The sequence below is a fragment of the Delphinapterus leucas genome, chromosome 1, assembly GCF_059928025.1.
Source record: "Delphinapterus leucas isolate spDelLeu-1000000601 "Yukka" chromosome 1, BTC_Dleu_Yukka2, whole genome shotgun sequence".
Classification (NCBI taxonomy): Eukaryota; Metazoa; Chordata; class Mammalia; order Artiodactyla; family Monodontidae; genus Delphinapterus; species Delphinapterus leucas.
This window is the reverse complement of record NC_143129.1, coordinates 177,806,563-177,824,095: the sequence shown is the minus strand read 5'-3', so window position 1 is coordinate 177,824,095 and position 17,533 is coordinate 177,806,563. Positions and strand designations below refer to the sequence as shown.

The following is a 17,533-nucleotide window of genomic DNA, read 5'->3' as shown; positions in this document are numbered from 1 at the left end:
GTGGGGTGTCCCACAAACCACTTTCAGGGTTTGTGGCCTCAGGTAAGTTTTTGTTCATTTTATTTTTTTTAGGAGCCTTGATTTTTCTCATCTGTAAAATGGGGACAATACTAGTGTGTATTCTCAGAACAGATGTAAGAATACATTGAGATCATGACAGTAAACCACTTAGTACTGGAGCCTGGCACACTGTAGGTGCTCAGTAAATGCCACCTCTTCACCAAAGTCCCGGACACAGAGCAGGTGTTCAGAAAATAGATATTGTTATTTTTAAAGCACTCAGCACATAGTTGACTCTCAGTAACTGGTAGTTCCCTCCCCCTGACATGTGGCCACTCTATCAATGTGAAACTGAAGCTGGATGGACAAAATGACCCACTGAAATGTCGCCCTGGCTTAAACATTATCTGATGTAAAATTTAAAAAACTAATATCTCCACTGCAGAGGAGTCAAGTGAATGAAGCTTCAGAAGACCACAACCAATGTGCCCTGGCATCCAGGGCAGGGGAGTGTATTGCAAATGGAAAGAACCAAGGAGGGGAATGATCCTGAGTTCTGGACCCAACCTGCCAGCACACACAGTTGCTGTGTGACTTTGAACTAGTTCCCTAACCTCTCTGGGCCTCAGTGTCCTTGTGAATGAAATGAAGGGCTTGGACTAGGTGAGTTAAGGACCCAGGCTGCATCTTTGTGTCCCTGGGCTGGGTCTGGGGAAGGCAAGTGTGTAGCTTGGATTGTTGAGGATAGCACAGGTTTTGTAGACAGGTCACTCCCCTCACTATGAGAGGCAAGTTCTTCTCCAGGCTGCAGGGGAGAGGCGGGAGAGGAACAGACTTTGCTCTTTCTCCTCCATGGCCCCCAGAGCCTGCGATGTGGACCCTGACATTGGGGTGAGTCGCTGGCAGACCAAGGCATGCCTGCTCCTGCAGCATCCCCACCCCAGGACAGGAGGGCCTGGGCACGTGTGGCATCACTTTTCGGGCCTGCATTATTCAGAGGAAGCTCTGAGTGCCAGGTCAGCAGCACTGAAAACAGCCCAAGTGTTGCTGAGAAGAGCAGCAATGCCAGCCCCTGGGGAACAAAGGCACCCAGGCCATAGCCATGTCCACTCACCAATGGCCGTGAGGAAGAGCCCAGCCTGGTCGATGGGGGTGACCCCCTCCTCCTCATAGTAGTTGACGGTGACCTTGACAGGGAGGGGACACATTGGGAGGGAGAGAAGGGCAGAGATCACAGATCACAGGCAGGAAGATCTGCAATGACCACCTCCCTCCCTCACACCTCACAGCCTGTCAAGCTGACCCTCTCTAAACATCTGAACCCTCTCCTCCAGGAAGCACTCCTGGGTTGGTGGGCTGTTTTTCTCAGATTATCCAACTAGATATGGGACTCCCCTTTCTCAGAGTGCATCCAGGGCGCCGACCTGCCCCCTGGTGCATTCTGCTGCTTGTGGGGGCCGCACATCGGCCTTGGTGTGTGTCTAGCTGCCGCCAAGCAACGAGGGGGCTTAGGTTGCTCTTACTGGATAACGCCCAGCGCCATCACTGACATGGGGCACACAGTGAAGTTCATAATTAGAGAACTTAGGGAAGAGAGAGTCTGGTCTCGGCTCCAGCACTTGGGTAAATCATTTTGCTGCGTGGGCGCTCAGCATCCCGTTTGATACACGATGAGACCAAGGATGTTTGTGGCTGTAACTTCCAATGATTCTAATAGTTGGTCATTCAGCAGCACACGCTTTTAACCTGCCATGAAGTCATCATTCTATGATCTAACAACAGGCTGTCTAATACCATAGCCACTACTGCGAATGTTTATTGAGCACTTGAAATGTAGCAAGTCCGAATTGAGATGTGCTACAGGTGTGAAATGCACAGCAGGTTTAGACTTGTGAAAAAAGAATGTAAGCTAGCTTGTTAATTTTTTTACATTGGTATCATGTTGAAATGATAATATTTTGATGATGGAGTTAAGGAAAAAATATCAAAATTAAGTCCCCCTGTTTCTTTTTGCTCTTTTAATGTGGTTGTTAGAAAACATAAAATGACGCGTGTGGCCCTCATGCTGCTTCAATCAATAGCGCTGGTCCAGCCTGTCTTGATGCCAGCACCATCGGTCCCCAGTTCCCGCGGCCCTCGCAGGGGCGCCTCCCCGGCCACGGTACCTTGTCGCTGCTGGCCTCGGCGCTCGCCTGGCTCATGGTGAGCCGCAGCGTGGTGCTGGGCGAGAGAGGCCAGCGCTGCTTGCCGTCGGCGGCCACCTCCTCAGGCTGCCTGTCGTGCACCACCTCCACCTGCACGCGCTCCGAGTGCTTCAGGCTGAAGGTCTGGGCCCCGGCTGGGGCCGCGCTGTAGGGAGAGAGGAGGGCGGTCACGGGGATCCCTGGGCAGGTGGGACAAGGGGCTTCAGGAGAAGACTCCTGGAGGGACGAGGCTGCAAGGACACTCCCAGGCTGCCTGGTCTCTCTAGGGACCCAGCTGTACTGTAATCACCTGGTAGTGAAGAGGGCACTTGTTAAAACTACAGATTCCTTAAGTGGGGGAAGGGATAAATTAGGAATTAGGGATTAACCGCTACACAGTACTATATGTAAAATAAATAAACAACAAGGACTTACTGTATAGCACAGGGAACTATATTCAATATCTTGCAATAAGCTACAATGGAAAAGAATCTGAAAAAGACTATATATACACATATATGTGTCCATATAACTGATATAACCGAATCACTTTGCTGTACACCTGAAACATAGTAAATTGACTATACTTTAATTTTTTAAAAAATCACTGTATTCTAATGAAAACATCTTTTGGCCTAAAAAAAAAAAATTACCGATTCCTTGGGACAATCCTGTACCCACTGAGTCAGAATGTTCCAGGGTGGGGCCTGGGGATCTGAATTCTTAACACGCTTCCTCGTGTTTCTGACAGGCAACCAGCTTGGGAGCCACCTGATACTGTATGGGTGGAGGTCTGAGGCTCAGACAGAGGAATGAGTTTGCTCCAAAGAGTGCCAGGCGTAGAACCCTGTCTCCCAACCCCTGTCCAGTGTCTGAGCTGAAGGCCAGGAGACCTCGGCTGATAGAGAGGAGGCAGGTGTCAAAGCGCTGGGTTTGCACAGAGAAGAAGCCTGGAACTCGGGTCTTCAAGGGGCAAGCATGGGCTGGCTCTTTCACAAAGACCCCTACTTTCTGTCACAGCTTTCACAGCTTGTAATTCTCTCTGAGAGTCATTCCTTGAGGTTCTGGAGTGGTTTTCTATTGAAAGGGAAATAACTTTGGAATTCTTGAAAAGCCATGAAGATTTCAGGGCAGAAAACTAACTGGCTTGAGCTGCTTGCTATGGACTGAATGTTTGAGTTCCCAAATTCAGACGTTGAAGCCCTAACTCCCAATCTGACTGTGGTTGAAGATAGGGCTTTAGAAGATAATTAAGGTTAAATAAAGTCATGAGAGTACGGTCCTAATCTGATAGGATTGGTCATCTTGTAAGAAGAGGCAGAGGGAGGAGAGGGGGAGAGAAAGAGGGAGGGACAGTGATCTCTTGTGCACCGAGGAAGGGCCATGTGAGCCCACAGCCAGAAGGCGGCTGGCTGCAAGCCAGGAAGAGAGTCCTCACCAGAACCCAACCATGCTGGTACCCTGATCTCAGACTTCCAGCCTCCAGAACTCTGAGAAATAAATTTTTGTTTTTAAGCCACTGATCCTGTGGCATTTTGTTTCGGCAGCTCAAGCAGATTAAGACACTGGCTTAAGGGGAGATAACAGGAAGGAGAGGGAGATAGAGGAGGAAGGTACCCAGGGCTGACAGTTTTGCTAAATCTCCAGCCACGCCCCCCCAGTCTGAAGGTTCCTATCCTAAAGGCTGAAAAGGGCTCAGAGGGATTTAGGTGGATTCTCATGGGATTTGGGACTAAGATACAGGTACAAGTGTCTGCCTCAAAGGCACAACTGCTATTTTGAAGGCCTGGTGTTCCTGGGCTCCCGAAGAGTCCTCCACTGTGATCGGGCATCAGAATCATCAGGGGGTGCTGTTTAAATCTTCACTGTTTTGAAGGCTACAGATCTGTGGATCCCATTCCCAGAGAGTTTGGCTGGCATGCCTGAGGGGCAGCTGAAGTTGTAAACAGTGACCAGGGTTGAATGAGAGCTTTAGGCCAGTGGTTCTCAAGGTTCAGGAGCAGTAGCAGTGGCAGCAAAAGCATTACCCGGAGGGCTTGTCGAAACATGGATTTCCTGGCCCCTTCTCAGCATTTCGGAAATTCAGTAGGTCTGGAGTGGGGCCTGAGAGTTTGCATTTGTACCACGTGTCCAGGAACTGCTGGTGCCACTGGTCCAGGGGCCACACTTTGAGAACCACTGGTCTAGATGTGCAGCAACGCGCTCTGGTGCTTAGAGCCCTGGGATGAGATGGCCAAGGCCCTGAGTGTGAGTTTGCAGAGTCCCCCAGGCAGGGTGTCTTCGATCCAGGCCGTAGACTCTGGGAGTTACTGGCAAAGACCACTGGTCTCGGGCATTGGCAGGAGAGACCACTGGGCAATGGTCAGGCAGCCTGTGTCCAGGGCTGGGAAAGGAGCTTGTAAAAGAAGCTCCAGAACCACTCTGTTTCTTGTCTGTCCCCTTCTAAACTCCTCAGCCCATCATGGGGACACTTGTTGGCTGTGGTCTGCTGCCCTCCATTCACATCCGGCATTAGGAGAGGCACAGAGTCTGGGTAGAAACACTGGATTGGGAGCACATGTGCAAAAGATATGGGTTCAAGCCCAATTTTGCCGCTTACTTGCCGAGGGGGTCTTGAGTGTGTCCCTCGCTCCTTCTGAGTGTCCACTTGCCGACCCATAAGATGCAGGATGACCGCCCATCCCTCCTGTCTCTCATTCTTCGGCGGGGACGGGGGACGGGGTACCTGCATTTTGCCTCATGGTGTTACCCCGGGTGTCTGTCTTCCTCTGGATTGTAAGCCCCCAAGGGCAGAGTCTGGTCTCCTCTAGGGCCTAGCACATGGCTGGCACATCACACATACTCAGCAAAGAGGGTGGAGCTGAGCAGGACAGAGGTGAACCTTTTAGAAGCTCCAGGCAGCAAATCCCAAAAGGAGGTGTGGGTACCCATGTGAGATGCTTTTAGGTGACACATGGATGCACAATTTAAAAGAAGACATGCATTTATTAAATGTATTATCTTCTATGGCAAGTGATAAAGGTTGGGCATTTATGGTAATCATATAAGATCTCCACTTAAAGTTATAACAAAAATAATAGTTGGTTTAAAGAAAATTTTTAAGTTAATGGTACTAGAGGTAGAATATGCTTTTGGTAAAAATTACGGGAGTCTGGGCAGTTGTAGGCTCAGATCTAGGAAACATTCCCCTAGTGAGTAGTCCTGGGTTTGACCATCAACCTGCTGGTGGCCTTGGGCAAGGCGTTTCTCCTCTCTCAATTTCATCACGTGTAAAATGAGAGAATGGGACCAGGTCAGAGGTGGCTGGAGTCTGGGGAGCACAGAGGGGGCAGGCCCGGACAAAGGGGTAGGGAGGAGGTGCTGAAAAGCTGGGGATCTCTCTGCCAGATCCCCACCCTCCCTTTAAGCAGAGTCACATTATTTCATCTTGTCTCATATAATGGGTTTCTGCATACAACTCTATTTAGAAAAAATTGCTTTATAAACTCACAGGGCAGGATAATCTTTAGGGCCTCGATTCTGACAAGAGTGAGATATAAGTGATGCTTCCTGCCACCCTCATTCCTCTGAGCCAGTTAGAAACTAGAGGAGGCTGCAGAGGCTCGGGGGTTAACGCCCCACCCACACTGGAGCTCTGGGGACTCACACCCTCCCACCCCAGCACCAGTCCTGCTCTGAGCTGAGCAAACAACTATTCTTCCAGCGGCCCTGGCAGAAGTAACAAAGGCATCTATTGTCCCCCGTGGCTGTCCCCCGTGGCTCCGGATGGCTGCCTCCCTCCCTCCCCAGGAAGAACCTCTCAGAATCCCCTGCAGAAACCCAAGAGCCAGGGGCTGCCGCCACCTTGATTGTCCCTGGATGCTGCAGGGAGGGGCCTAGGAAGTTACGGAGGGAAGTAGAGCAGGGATGGTGGTGGCCATGACCTCCTGCTTATGGAAAAGAGGCTAAAGATATGTAGATGGAAGGACAGGCTAGGACCACATCTGCACTGCCCCCCATAGCCCAGTACCCAGGACGTGACCATGCTCAATATATATTCTGGGAATAAACGAATGAGTGGACCCACCCTTCCTGGTTTCCCAAACTGTATTACCAGAGTGATTAAAAAAAAAAAAGAAATCAGGTTACCTGCCTGCTTGAAAATACTCAATGGCTCTTCAGTGTCTACCAAACAATAAATCCAAACTCTGTAGCCTGGTATTCGCCCAGCGGCATTTAGTCACCGCATCTCAACTGGACTCCCCAGCCTCACTTCCTGCAACTCCTCCCACCCTCTCAACTCCCTGCATGGTTTCATCTCACCATGCATTTTGCATATGCTGCTCCTTCTACCTGTAGTGCTTTCCCCTGACTTCTCTGCCTGGCAACTGCCCATCCCTGACGACTCAATTGATTTGTCTCCATCCATGTTTATTTCCCCTTGTGGCAGTTTATCTCCTTGAAGGTAGAGATTGGATTTTCTTTTTGTTCCAGCACCTGGCTTAGCACAGACACACGGTAAGTAAATGTTTGCTGCAGGAAGGGCTGGAAGAGGGGACTTGCTTATGTGGTCATTCATTCACTCAACATGTATTTATTGAGCACTTACTATGTGCCAGGCGTATACTAGGTCCTGGGGGGTAGAGCAAAAAAGATAATATGTTCCCGGGGCCCATGGAGCAAATGTTCCAGTGGAAGAGAAAGACTTCCGACGGATTACACAATTCTGTGATTACAGCTGTGAAAATTGCTCTAAAGGAGATGTATGGGGTTCCATGAAGCCCTCGCCTGGAGGTCAAGAAAGGATTCCTGGAGGAAGTGGCACGTTTGAGTTGAAGTTTAAATTTTACACTCTAAACGATAGTTAAGAATTAGTTAAATCAGTGGTTCTTAAATTCGAGTTGCATCGGCAACACCTGAAGAGCCTGTTAAAATACAGGTTGTCGGGCTACCCCCAGAGTTTCTGATTCAGCAGATGGGGTGGGTGGGGCCAGAGGAAACTGCATTTCTCTCCCGCCCCCAACTTTACTGAGGGAAAATCTGACAAATACAATTGTATGTATTTAAAGTGTATGACAGGGTGACTTGATACACATATACAGTGGGAGCAAAGTGCGTTGCTAACAAGCTCCCAGGTGATGCTGCTGCTGCTGGTCGGGGGACCAGTGTGAGAACCGCTGAATTTGGACAAAGCGAAGACAGGAAGAGGAGCAGGGACTTCCAGGCAGCAAGGACAGCCTGGGTGATGGCCTGAGGTGGAAGCTAGCCCAGCATGTTCAACAAACTGGAAGGAGGTAAACGTGGCTGGAGTTTGGGAGCAAAGGGGAGGGAGAGGGGTGGGGGGAGAGGACCCAGATCATGGCAAGGAGCTGGCCATTCTCCTGCGGGCACCGAGGCTTCTGAGCAGGGGAGACGTGATCATTTTTGCACTGCAGACAGATCCACCAGGGTGCAGGGTGGGCAATGGATTCAGGAGTCAACCAAAGGAACATTGAGCAAGACTGGAAAGTAGTGTCAGATGTATTGATAGAAGAGGGATGTTCACTGTGCCTGGCCCAAGGGAATTCTGGGTGTTGTGACCTAATATCTGCTCAGCCCCACAAATGCTGTGTGGCCTCTAGGGAGCCAGTCAGCCTCTCTGGTCTTCGCTCAGTCAGTGGGGAGGGTGACCAGCTTGGCCTCGCAGGGCTGGGATGCTCACTCAGCCGGGGACTCGAGTGCAGTACATGCCTGCTGCTCGCTGGCACCTGGCTCTCCCAGTTTGTCTGCCTGCCCTGGGCCTTGTTAACACCAGCGGGGCTTACTCCACAGTGAGCCCAGCTCCCGGCAGGCTGGGTTTAACACCCTGTCCTTGGGTCTTTGCAGGAATCTGAGGGGGTCTGTGGGTGCCAACCTGGCGTGCAACCCCATGGCGAGCACCCTCCAGGAGCCGCCTGGTGTGGTGGTGGCTGGAGGCCTGGGGTGGGTAGCTGGTCTGGACAGGGATGGGTGAAGACAAAACATGACTTTTGTCTTCAGCCAGCCTTCTTCTGTGCCTGGTAAGCTCAGCAGCCTCTCTCACTAGGCACTGGTGCCTCCAGCTGCCCAAGGTCCCTCTGCTGAGGGAAGAAACAATCTAATCTATGGTCACTCCCTCCGCAGACACCTTCAATGACTCCCTCCTGCCTGCAGAACAAAGTTTAACACCTGAGCCTGGCATTCAAAGCCCCAGTTTAAATGTATCCGCCCTCTAGTCTTACACTCCAGGCTACAGAAACTAGGCCCTTTCTGCCCCTACGTGTCCCGACTTTCTTGCCAGGTACACTTGCTCCTGCATGGCCTGTCCTGGTCACACTGTGAACCCCTGTCCACCCTTCAGCTAGGTTGCCACCTCCTCCAGGAAGTCTTCCCTGATCCTATTATGATCCAGGACTCATCTCTCCCTCCCTTTGCTGGTGCTTCAAACAACACTTAACACTTGTTCAACATTTCTCTCCCATGAACGTTATAAACTTTCTGAGGCCATAGTTCATTATTATTTGTTTTAATAATATTATAATAAACCCAATACTAATTCCTGATAACCACTTACTGAGTATTATGTACCAGGCACTGTTTCATGCCCTTGGCCCACGTGACCTCAGTCCATCCTTTCGATAACCCCATGAGGCCTGTATTAATGTCATTCCATTTTACAGATGAGCATGTTGAAGCCCACAGAGGGCAAGCACCTGCTCTGAGTCTCAGGGACAGACTGAGATGGGCAGGGTGTGGGGTAAACTCAAGTGCTCCGAGCTCCGGGCCTGGTTGCTCCCTTCCTGGGAGAGGATCCAGAGGTTACAGTCCTCCTTAAAGGTCCTTCAGGTAGGGACACCTGGGGGGGGAGGGGGACTGTCAGGCCTGGCTCAGGAGAGGATCAAATGAGAAGCCCCCTACTTATTTTGCACGTGGGGCTCAGAGGTCCAGAGAGGGGAGACCAAAGGCTGGCTTTCTGTCCTGGGCTCCTGGGTGAGTGACCAGCATAAGCAGGCTTGGGCCAGTCAAAGCCCCAGGCATGGGGTTGGGCCCGGCTGGGCAAGACAGAGCTGTCTCCGAAAACTGGCCTCCCCCAAAGTTGAACAGGTGTGCCTGTCCAGCCGGGGGTGGGCACTGGGGTGAGCCCCTGCCGCTGTGCTCAGGCCCTGTGGGTAGGGAGGCAAGGCTCTCAGGGACCCCAGCCGTGCAGGGGGCTGTGGGCTCGAACCACAGGGTGCCAGCTGCCCCTTAGGACCCTGCCGCTGCCCGGGAGCCAGCCTGATGCCCAGGCCCTGGAGCAGCTCCTGGCAGGGCTTCCTTTGTAGAGTCGAGGGCTCTGGGTGTTGTTCTAATTTATGGGGCCACCTGACCTGGCCTGAATGCTACCTCCTGTCATTCTCTCAGGAGCAAGTGCTGCTCTGGCCAAACTCGGCCACATGCCCTTGACCTTCCACCGGCCCGTCCAACGGTATCCATCCCTTGAGGCCGGGGGTGGAGAGCCCAGTGACAGGCCAACGATAGGCCAGTCCACATGCATCCCTGGCCACAGCCATCCATCCATTCAGCCAGCCAAGGGGCCCTTCAGTGACTTGAGGGTAGGAAGCTCACAGGAAGAAGGAAGACAGCGAGTAGGGAGAGGATGAGCCTAAAACACGAGCCCTAGCAGGCGGCCCAGCAGAGCAGTCACGGGCCTGGTCTCCACACTACCGCCATTTACCAGCCATGCCATCTTGGACAAACATCCCTTACCTCAGTTTCCCCCAAAATAGCACCTAACTCATAAAGTTGTTGTGAGGTTTAAACACATGTAAATTATTAAGTACACGTGAGATGCGTGTGCAAGGTGCCCAGAAGGCTGCCTGGTACAGAATAAGTTAGCTAGTAATATTAAGTAAATAATAAGATCTGCAAAGATAAAAACAATAGTCATGAGGTAGGGAGTGAAAGGGGCTTTGGGTCGGGCACTGCGAAATGCGGTGGAGTCAAGAAAGCTGCTTGGAGGAGGTCACGTGAGCTGAGACTTGCCAGGCTCGCAGAGGTCTGGGGGACAGTGTTCCAGGCAGAGGGAACAGCACCTGCAGAGGCCCTGAGGTGGGGATGAGGGGGGTGCATTCAAGGGCCAAGAGCATCCACAAAACCAACGTGGCTGGAGTGGAATGCGCACAGGGGAGTCAGCAGGAGATGGGGCTTGGCACCCTACGGGGAGGCACCAAGTCCTCGTTGCTTCAGACCGGACTGCTGACCCTCCCTGGCCTTTGCCTAAGGATACCTTCTAAAACACTCAGACCAACCAAGAGACAGAGAGAGGGGGTCTGAGCGAGTTGAGGGAGTGAGATGCGGATTAATTTAGATTCGGCAGGCTCTCCTCCAAGGCAGGATATGTAACTGCCCCATGCCCTGTTTTTCCAGCATTTTGCTATGCTGATGTCTAGGAATTCCTGCCCTGGTACCACCTTTCCTATCTTCTGCCAGAGAGTGATGGGCAAGACCCTGCCGGGAGAAATGGCTGGTTAGCCTCTGCCTTAGGGTATCTCAGAGAAAGGGGCACAGGATCACCCCTACTTCCTACCTCATGGGCTCGTCATGAGTCAAATGTAACCAGGAGAAAGTCCTGGAGGGGCAAGAGATAGTTGATACCATCGTCTCTGCTCTGAAGCTCCTGCAGACCTCAGGGTACGGGTCCTGACCTCTCTCCACCAGGGAGAAGGGGACACCTGCCCAATTGAGAACTCTCACGCCCCAGGACAGACGCATGAACCAGGGAGGGATAGGAGAAGCTGTCTGCACAGCCTAGTCTGCGGGAGAGTTGGGCAGAGCGCGATGACCCCATTAATTTACTCCGAGGCTGCCCCTTCTCCAATCCCTCCAGGCTTGGGGGGTGTCCGGCCGAGGTGAGCAGGGAGGGTGAAACCGACATGCGGGTGCCGCTCACTCAGTGTCCTCTCTCCAACTCCAAGCCAGAATCAGATGGGGACCCAGGCCAGCCCCAGCGGAGAAACGGCTGCCAGCTAAAGGGACCATCAGGGGAGATTGTGCGGGGACAAGGCGTACATGTGCCAGATCTAAGATAAGTACACTGCGGGGCGGCAGAAGGAAACAGCAAGTGTCTTCAACAGTGACCGCCAAGGAAATCTCTAGAAAAAAAATCCTACTTCCTTTTTTCTGCGCATCTATTTATAGCTTGCCAGAACTCAGAATGTGGCTGGGTCAGGTCATCATCCCCAAAGGACCAGTTTTGCTGGGAGAGGGAGGGTGACCCTCAGGGCCTGCTGAGGAAGGGGCAGGTGAGGCCCCTGCTGTGTGTCTGGAGGGGAAGGAGGTCGTGTGTACATCTCAGGAAAGGCGGCCCAGAGCCCTTGGGAAAAGGGGTGGGTGTTGAGGTCTCTTCACTTGCCTCTGTGACTCAGGAGTGAGGGGTCAAGACACTACTCCCTCACTAACTAGGCCCAGGGTCCACCAGACCTTGTCCCTTGGCGTCTCCTTGGAGATTGGAGCCCCTGGGGCATCATGTGGGGTCTTGGGTCAGGACCTTGTGTCTGGGTGGGGAAGGGCTCAGTGGGAAGTGGAGGGTCAGTTGGAAGTGGGTGAAGTCTCCGGGGGCAGTGGGCTCATGGCCTGGGTGGAGGGTGGGAGGGACACATGCTGAGAGGTGCACCCAGTTCAACCTGCTAGTTTTAGGGTCACACAGGCTGGAGTGGAGATTCAGAGCCTGAGTTCTGACCCACACGGAACTAGACCTGAGTCCTGTGTGACATCAGGCAAATGGCTTCACCTCTCTGAGCCTCACTTCCCTCATCTACAAAATAGGATGATCCTAGCACAGCCTCCAAGGTCTGTGGAGAGGAAGAGAGGAGATAATGCATTTGGTCTGTAAGTGCTCACTAATATCTCCTGCTATTAATACTGACAGTCGCTCTTACCACTACAGCTATCAGGAGTAACAATGGCCCAGTCTCCTTAGTTTCAGAAGGGGCCTCTGTCCACTAGACCAGTGGTTCTCACCTGGAGGTGACTTGGCCCACCAGGGACTGCTGGCATTGTCACAACTGGGGAGTTGCTACTGGCCTCCAGGGGTTAGAAGCCAGGGATGCTGCTAAACATCCTACAATGTACAGGACAGCCCCTGGCGACAAAGAATTATCCAGCCCCAAATGAGGTAGTGCCGAGGTTAAGAAGCTCTGCTCTAGACCTGCGCTGTTCAGCACATACAGTGGCCACCAGCTACCTGTGGCTATCGAGCGCCTGAAATGCGGTTAGTCCGCATACAAGTGGGCTGTAAATATAAAACACACATTGAATTTCAAACACTTAGCAAGACAAAGAGGATGTAAACTAGCTCATTAATAATTTTTATATTGATTACATACTGAAATGCTAATATTTGGGATATATTAGGTTAAATAAAATATATATTATTATAACTAAGTTTACCTGCTTATTTTAACCTTAAAAATGTGGCTACTAGAAAATTAAAAATTACACATGTGGCTCTATTTGTGGCTTGCATTCTATTTCCGCTGGACAGCGCTGGTCTAGACTGTACTGCTTCTCTTGGGGGTGGCGGAGAGTCTTAGGTGAAGTGCAGGTGGGAGGTGAGGGTCGCTGGGGCTGCGGCTGGTTTCTTGAGAAAGGACAAAGGGGATCGTCACATGTCTGCCCCCTGCCAGAGTCCACATCTCCCCTGCTCCCTGCCCCTACGTGGGCTGGGCCTCTCTCTGCCAGGACAGAGGGCGGGCAGGGGGCCTGAGCCTGAACCCCTTCTTTATTCCCCACCCCTCAATGGAGGCACCATGCCAGCCTTTCAGGCTGCACTAAAAGTGCCGCAGTGAACAAACAGGCGGGTATGGTGACAGCTGAGGCTTAGAGACCTGAGCGTCCTGGCTCCCGTTCCACTCCCTGGCAGTGCCTAGTTCGGACTCGGGGGGTGGAGAAGGGAGGGGAGCGCTCCCAGGCCACTGAGGCCTGGACCACACTCCAGTTTTGTGTTATGACCTTCAGAAACCACCCCTGAGGTTTACATGTGGACAACTGAAGCCAGGGGCCAATGAGTGGAGAGGGTCCCTGGTCTGCACGGTGACCAGGCCCTTTGCTCTCAGGGAAGATCAGTGCCTGATGAGGAAGAGGCTAGAGACAGGCCAGCAGGGCCGCCAGGGCCACTGGAGGCGACAGAGACAATGGGTTGGGGAGGATGTGTGGGAAGACACAGGGATGGGGTTTGGTGGGGGGGCCTGAGAGAGGCAGGGCACTCCAGATGACAGAATGATTTGGGAGCAGTAAGCCACTTTGGCACTTCCAGCTTAGCTCAAGGCACAGAGAGGTTCAGGGGACTTGCCCAAGGGTATCAGCATGGGGTGCCCACCCCTGGGTCCTGCATGCTCCCTCCTCTCAGCACTGACCCCTCCCACGCCAGCAGTGGGGAACATTTCAAACGCTTGGAACAGAGGGCTGCAGGATCCCACCCTGGACTCTCCACCCCTTCATTCACACCAGCCACACCTTCGCCAGACCTGCCCCATGCATGGTGGGGAGACGGATCATTGCACTTGGGTAGCAGGGGATCCCTGACTTCAATTCCCCCAGCCCAGGTCCTGCTGTCTCAGAAATCCTGCACCCCACCAGGGTTCGTGGACAGGAGAACAGGGCCGGGGGAACAGCATCCTGAACAGGAGAGCGCCTCTGACAAAGACTCCACCTCACACTCTCGGTCCCCCGACCCCAGCGTGAAGTCAGGGGAAGGCATCTGGGGACAGGGAGCTCATGGCCAGTGCCTGGCGACAGGCAACCACCAGCAGCCCGCACAGGGCGAAGCTGGAGCCTAGGCAACCCCTAGGGCCAGATTCCACCCTTGGGCAGCTCCCCTCTGGCCCTGCCCCAGCCCCTGGCAAATCCTGGAGGAAGCTCAGCTGATCTGGGAGTGGAGGGAGGGGCTGGGCTGAGGCGGGTGGTGAGCCAGGAGGGTCTGAGGGCGTAAGGGAGGTGCTGAGGGGAGAGCGGGGAAGGGAAAGAGGAGAGGATGCTGGGGAAGCTGAGTGGGTGCTGAGGTCGTCCTGGGAGAGGGGCTGGAGAGGTGGGAAGACTCTGGTGAAAGGTCTGGCGCCTGGAAAGGAGTAGTAAGGGTGCTGGGGCTGTGTCAGGGTGTCTGGGAGGGTCTCCGGATTCCGGGGAGGCTGACACAAAGTTTGAGGGCTGTCAGGTTTCTGGGCAAGGTTCTTAGGATTTCTGGGCGCGGGGGCGTCGGATGAGGGACGACTCGGGCTGGAGGCAGGCTGTCTGCGTCCCCGAGTCTGGCGAGGGTCTCAGGATTTCTTGGGCCCAGATTTCGGGCCGAGCCCGGAGTCGGAGGGGGTCTTGGGCCGGCGCGGAGGCCCGGCTCACCTGTAGACATCGGTCCAGAGGTACGTGCCCAGCACGTACACCGCCTCCACGCGGCTCCCGTACTGCAGCCGCACCGTCCGCTCCCGCAGCATCTTCCCCGTAGTGCCTGGCCCCGTGCCAGTCCTCTCTCTTCTGGGTCTGCCTGGAGCACCTGCCGCAGGTAACCCCTCCAGCAGTCCGCAAGCGCCGCGGCCCCCCGGCACCGCCTTTATCCTGCCGCCGGTGGGCGGAGCGGCCCGTCGGCCTCCTCTCGCAGTGGGCTGTGGGCCCGTCCGTCAAGCGTGGCCACGCCCCCCACAACTCTTCCCGCGGGGCCCCACCCCCAGGCCCCCCAGCCCTCCCCCCACCCCCAGGCCTCCCAGCCCTTCCCCTCCCCCCCCCCGGCCCACCCCAACCCTTCCCCCGCCCCCCATGGTCTGGGTGATGTCAGCATTTGCCAATTTCCTACTTTCACTGGTTGATTTGCTCATTCTTTCATTCAACATACTTTCAGTGGGCCCCCAGCTGGCCGGCGCCAGGACACAGGGCCAGCCGCCCCTCCGGGCGCCCCCCGGCCCTGCGGGGCAGATAATGCAAATACGGAGTTGTCATAGGGACGGGGACAGGAGGCGGTGGCTCAGAGCCAGTGGATGCGCTGAACCAGACCAGGGTCCCGGACCTGAGCCTTCTTAAAGGAGGGGTTTGCAAACTAAGGGGAAAGGAGGAGAAGGAGCTTCCTGACCAAACCGGAAAGCCAGATGCAGCCTGCCCCCTCTCCCCCTTAGCCCCCCAACAATCAGATCAGTATTACAGAGGGAAAGTGGGGAGAGGGGTGGGAGTGGGGAACTCAACAGCCTGCAGGGCCAGAATGCCAAGCCAAGGCACTGGTGGGTGGCGACGGGAGCCTTGGCATGGCTTCCTCAGCGAGGAATGGTTGCCGGTGGAAGTGAAGGAGGCCATCTGGCTGCCCTGGATGGAGGTGCCCCTGGGCAGGGTCCATGAAGACCCCTGCTGGGCTGCTGAGGGTGCTGGAGAGAAGGGGATTGATCTGACCCCTGTTGGTGGACTGAAATATTGATGTTCCAGTGGAGGGATAGTGAGGGGGCACCATTCTGGCCTGGGCCACTGGGCAAAGGACGGTGCCCCTGCAGAGGTCAGTTCGTGTCTTGTGGAGGCTGAGGTTCAGAATGACACCCAGTGGGAGCCTGAAGCAGCCCCCACCGAATCCCAGACCCTTCCAGCCCTGAAGCCAAGCCAGGGCCTGTTCAGATAATTCACATAAGACTGAGTGGTTCTTGGTAGAAGGGGCAGGAACTGAAGTGTTCCTGACAGGGCAGAGGTTCTAAGAAGGACGTGGCAGGCTGGAGGGGATGCGTGTTTAGGAAGGGGGTATGTCTGCTAGGGGGATGGGAACCCTGGGACGGGGTGCGTCTGAATAAGAGGGTCGGGGCTCACAAGGGCTCAAGGCTGAGACACATCCAGACTCCTGACCCCAGCGGCCTCCTCGAGGCAGCCCAAATTAGGAGATAGCCAAGACCCCAGCTGTTCCTGGGTAGCCGGCACCTAGGAGGAATATGGGTGGGGAAGGAGGAAGGCCTGAATCGGGCTAAGGGGGCATCTGTCCTCAAGGTGCACAGACCCAGGGAGATGCTGGTAGCTTTTGATAGGCTCCCGCGGCCGCTGAGTGCACCGTCCAATCAGGAGGCAGGGTGACCACCTGCCAAAGAGGTAAAAAACTTGTGCAGCTCAGAGCTGACTTCGAGGCCTCCGAGGTGGGCTCTTGTCCCGGCATCCCTCTACCAGAATTACTTTTGAGCCCCTACTATGCGGCAGATACGGGGCGTATGCCAGGGTCCCCACCTTCCTGGACATCATAGAGCACAGCACCCTCATTTCACCCACTGGGGCCCAGGGTGGGGGAGGAAGCACCGCACCCGGACCCGGGCCTGGGCAGGTCATCCCAGGAGCAGGGGAGTGATAACATCAGGCAGAGGTGGTGATTGCCAGGAGAGAGTGAATAACAGTGAGCCCTTAATGCGTTCTTTCTGCGTGCCAGGTGCTGTTCCAGCGGCACTTTTCATCCATTGGAATTAGATCATTATACCCTCCCAATAACCCCCACTTTACAGATGAAGAAAGCGAGCCGCAAAAAAGTTCAAGAATTCGCCCTCAGTCTGGTCTCATAGCGCCTAAGAGCGGCAGAGCCAGGATAGGAACTTGCAGGGGTGCGGTGGGAGGGTTGGGGGTGGATGGCAGGGGCAAAGCAGGTAAGAGCCGGGAAGGAATGTTGTCTCTTAACTGGCAGAAGACGAATCCCAAGTTCTAATCCCAGCCCCGCCTTTGTGGAACCTTGGATAATTCACCCAGCCTGCCATTTGGAGCCCCATTTTCCTCATCTGTGAATGAAGTGATCTCTCCGCCCAGATGTAAGGATGACATGACATGAGACGATGTACAGAAAACACTAGCACAGTCTGGCACAGGCGAGCGCTCAAGAAATGAAACTCCCTCTTCTTAAAAAAAAAAAATCCCACCCAGGCCCGGCTGACACATGCTCCAAGGCTCCTGTCCCTGGCTCGGGGCCTGCAGTGTTGGGTCACGGCTCCTGGTTGGTGGGATGGGAGCCTCCGGGTGCCCAAGGGTTTAAAATAGCTGAAGTGGTCACAGCTGTTGGTGGATTCGGGGCCGGAGGTCTCAGCCATCACGGCTGCTCCCCTGGGACCCGGAAGAGCCACGAGGCACCTCATTGTGCCTTTTGGGGAAGGTCAGCAAAGGGCAGGCTTAGCTTGGGCCAGTTCTGGCACCGACCTGCACCTCACACCCCCAACTCAGTCTGGCTCCCACCAAGCAAGTGGCCGGAGAAGCTGGGCTGGGAGAAGCTCGTCTGAGCTGTCTCTCGCTGTGCCAGGCCTTGAGGGGACCGGGGAGATGACCCAGATAATTCACGGGCCTGCCTTGTGCTCAAGTTCACTGATGGCATCATACATGCAAGAATTTAAAAAGGAAGAAATACACAAGTAATA

General features: G+C 54.2%; 1 protein-coding gene across 1 annotated transcript in view; it reads right to left on the bottom strand.

Moving 5' to 3' along the window:
• Nucleotides 1-14,869, bottom strand: part of PADI2 (peptidyl arginine deiminase 2) — a 47,907-nt gene extending 33,038 nt beyond the window's left edge. Inside the window, exons 1-3 of the mRNA XM_022598484.2 lie at nucleotides 14,532-14,869; nucleotides 2,166-2,349; nucleotides 1,115-1,187 (exon numbers count right to left, since the gene is read on the bottom strand). Of these exons, the coding sequence (XP_022454192.1) occupies nucleotides 1,115-1,187; nucleotides 2,166-2,349; nucleotides 14,532-14,623 (349 nt within the window). The 5' untranslated portion in view covers nucleotides 14,624-14,869. The remainder of the gene's footprint in view (nucleotides 1-1,114; nucleotides 1,188-2,165; nucleotides 2,350-14,531) is intronic.
• Nucleotides 14,870-17,533: the final 2,664 nt, after the last annotated feature.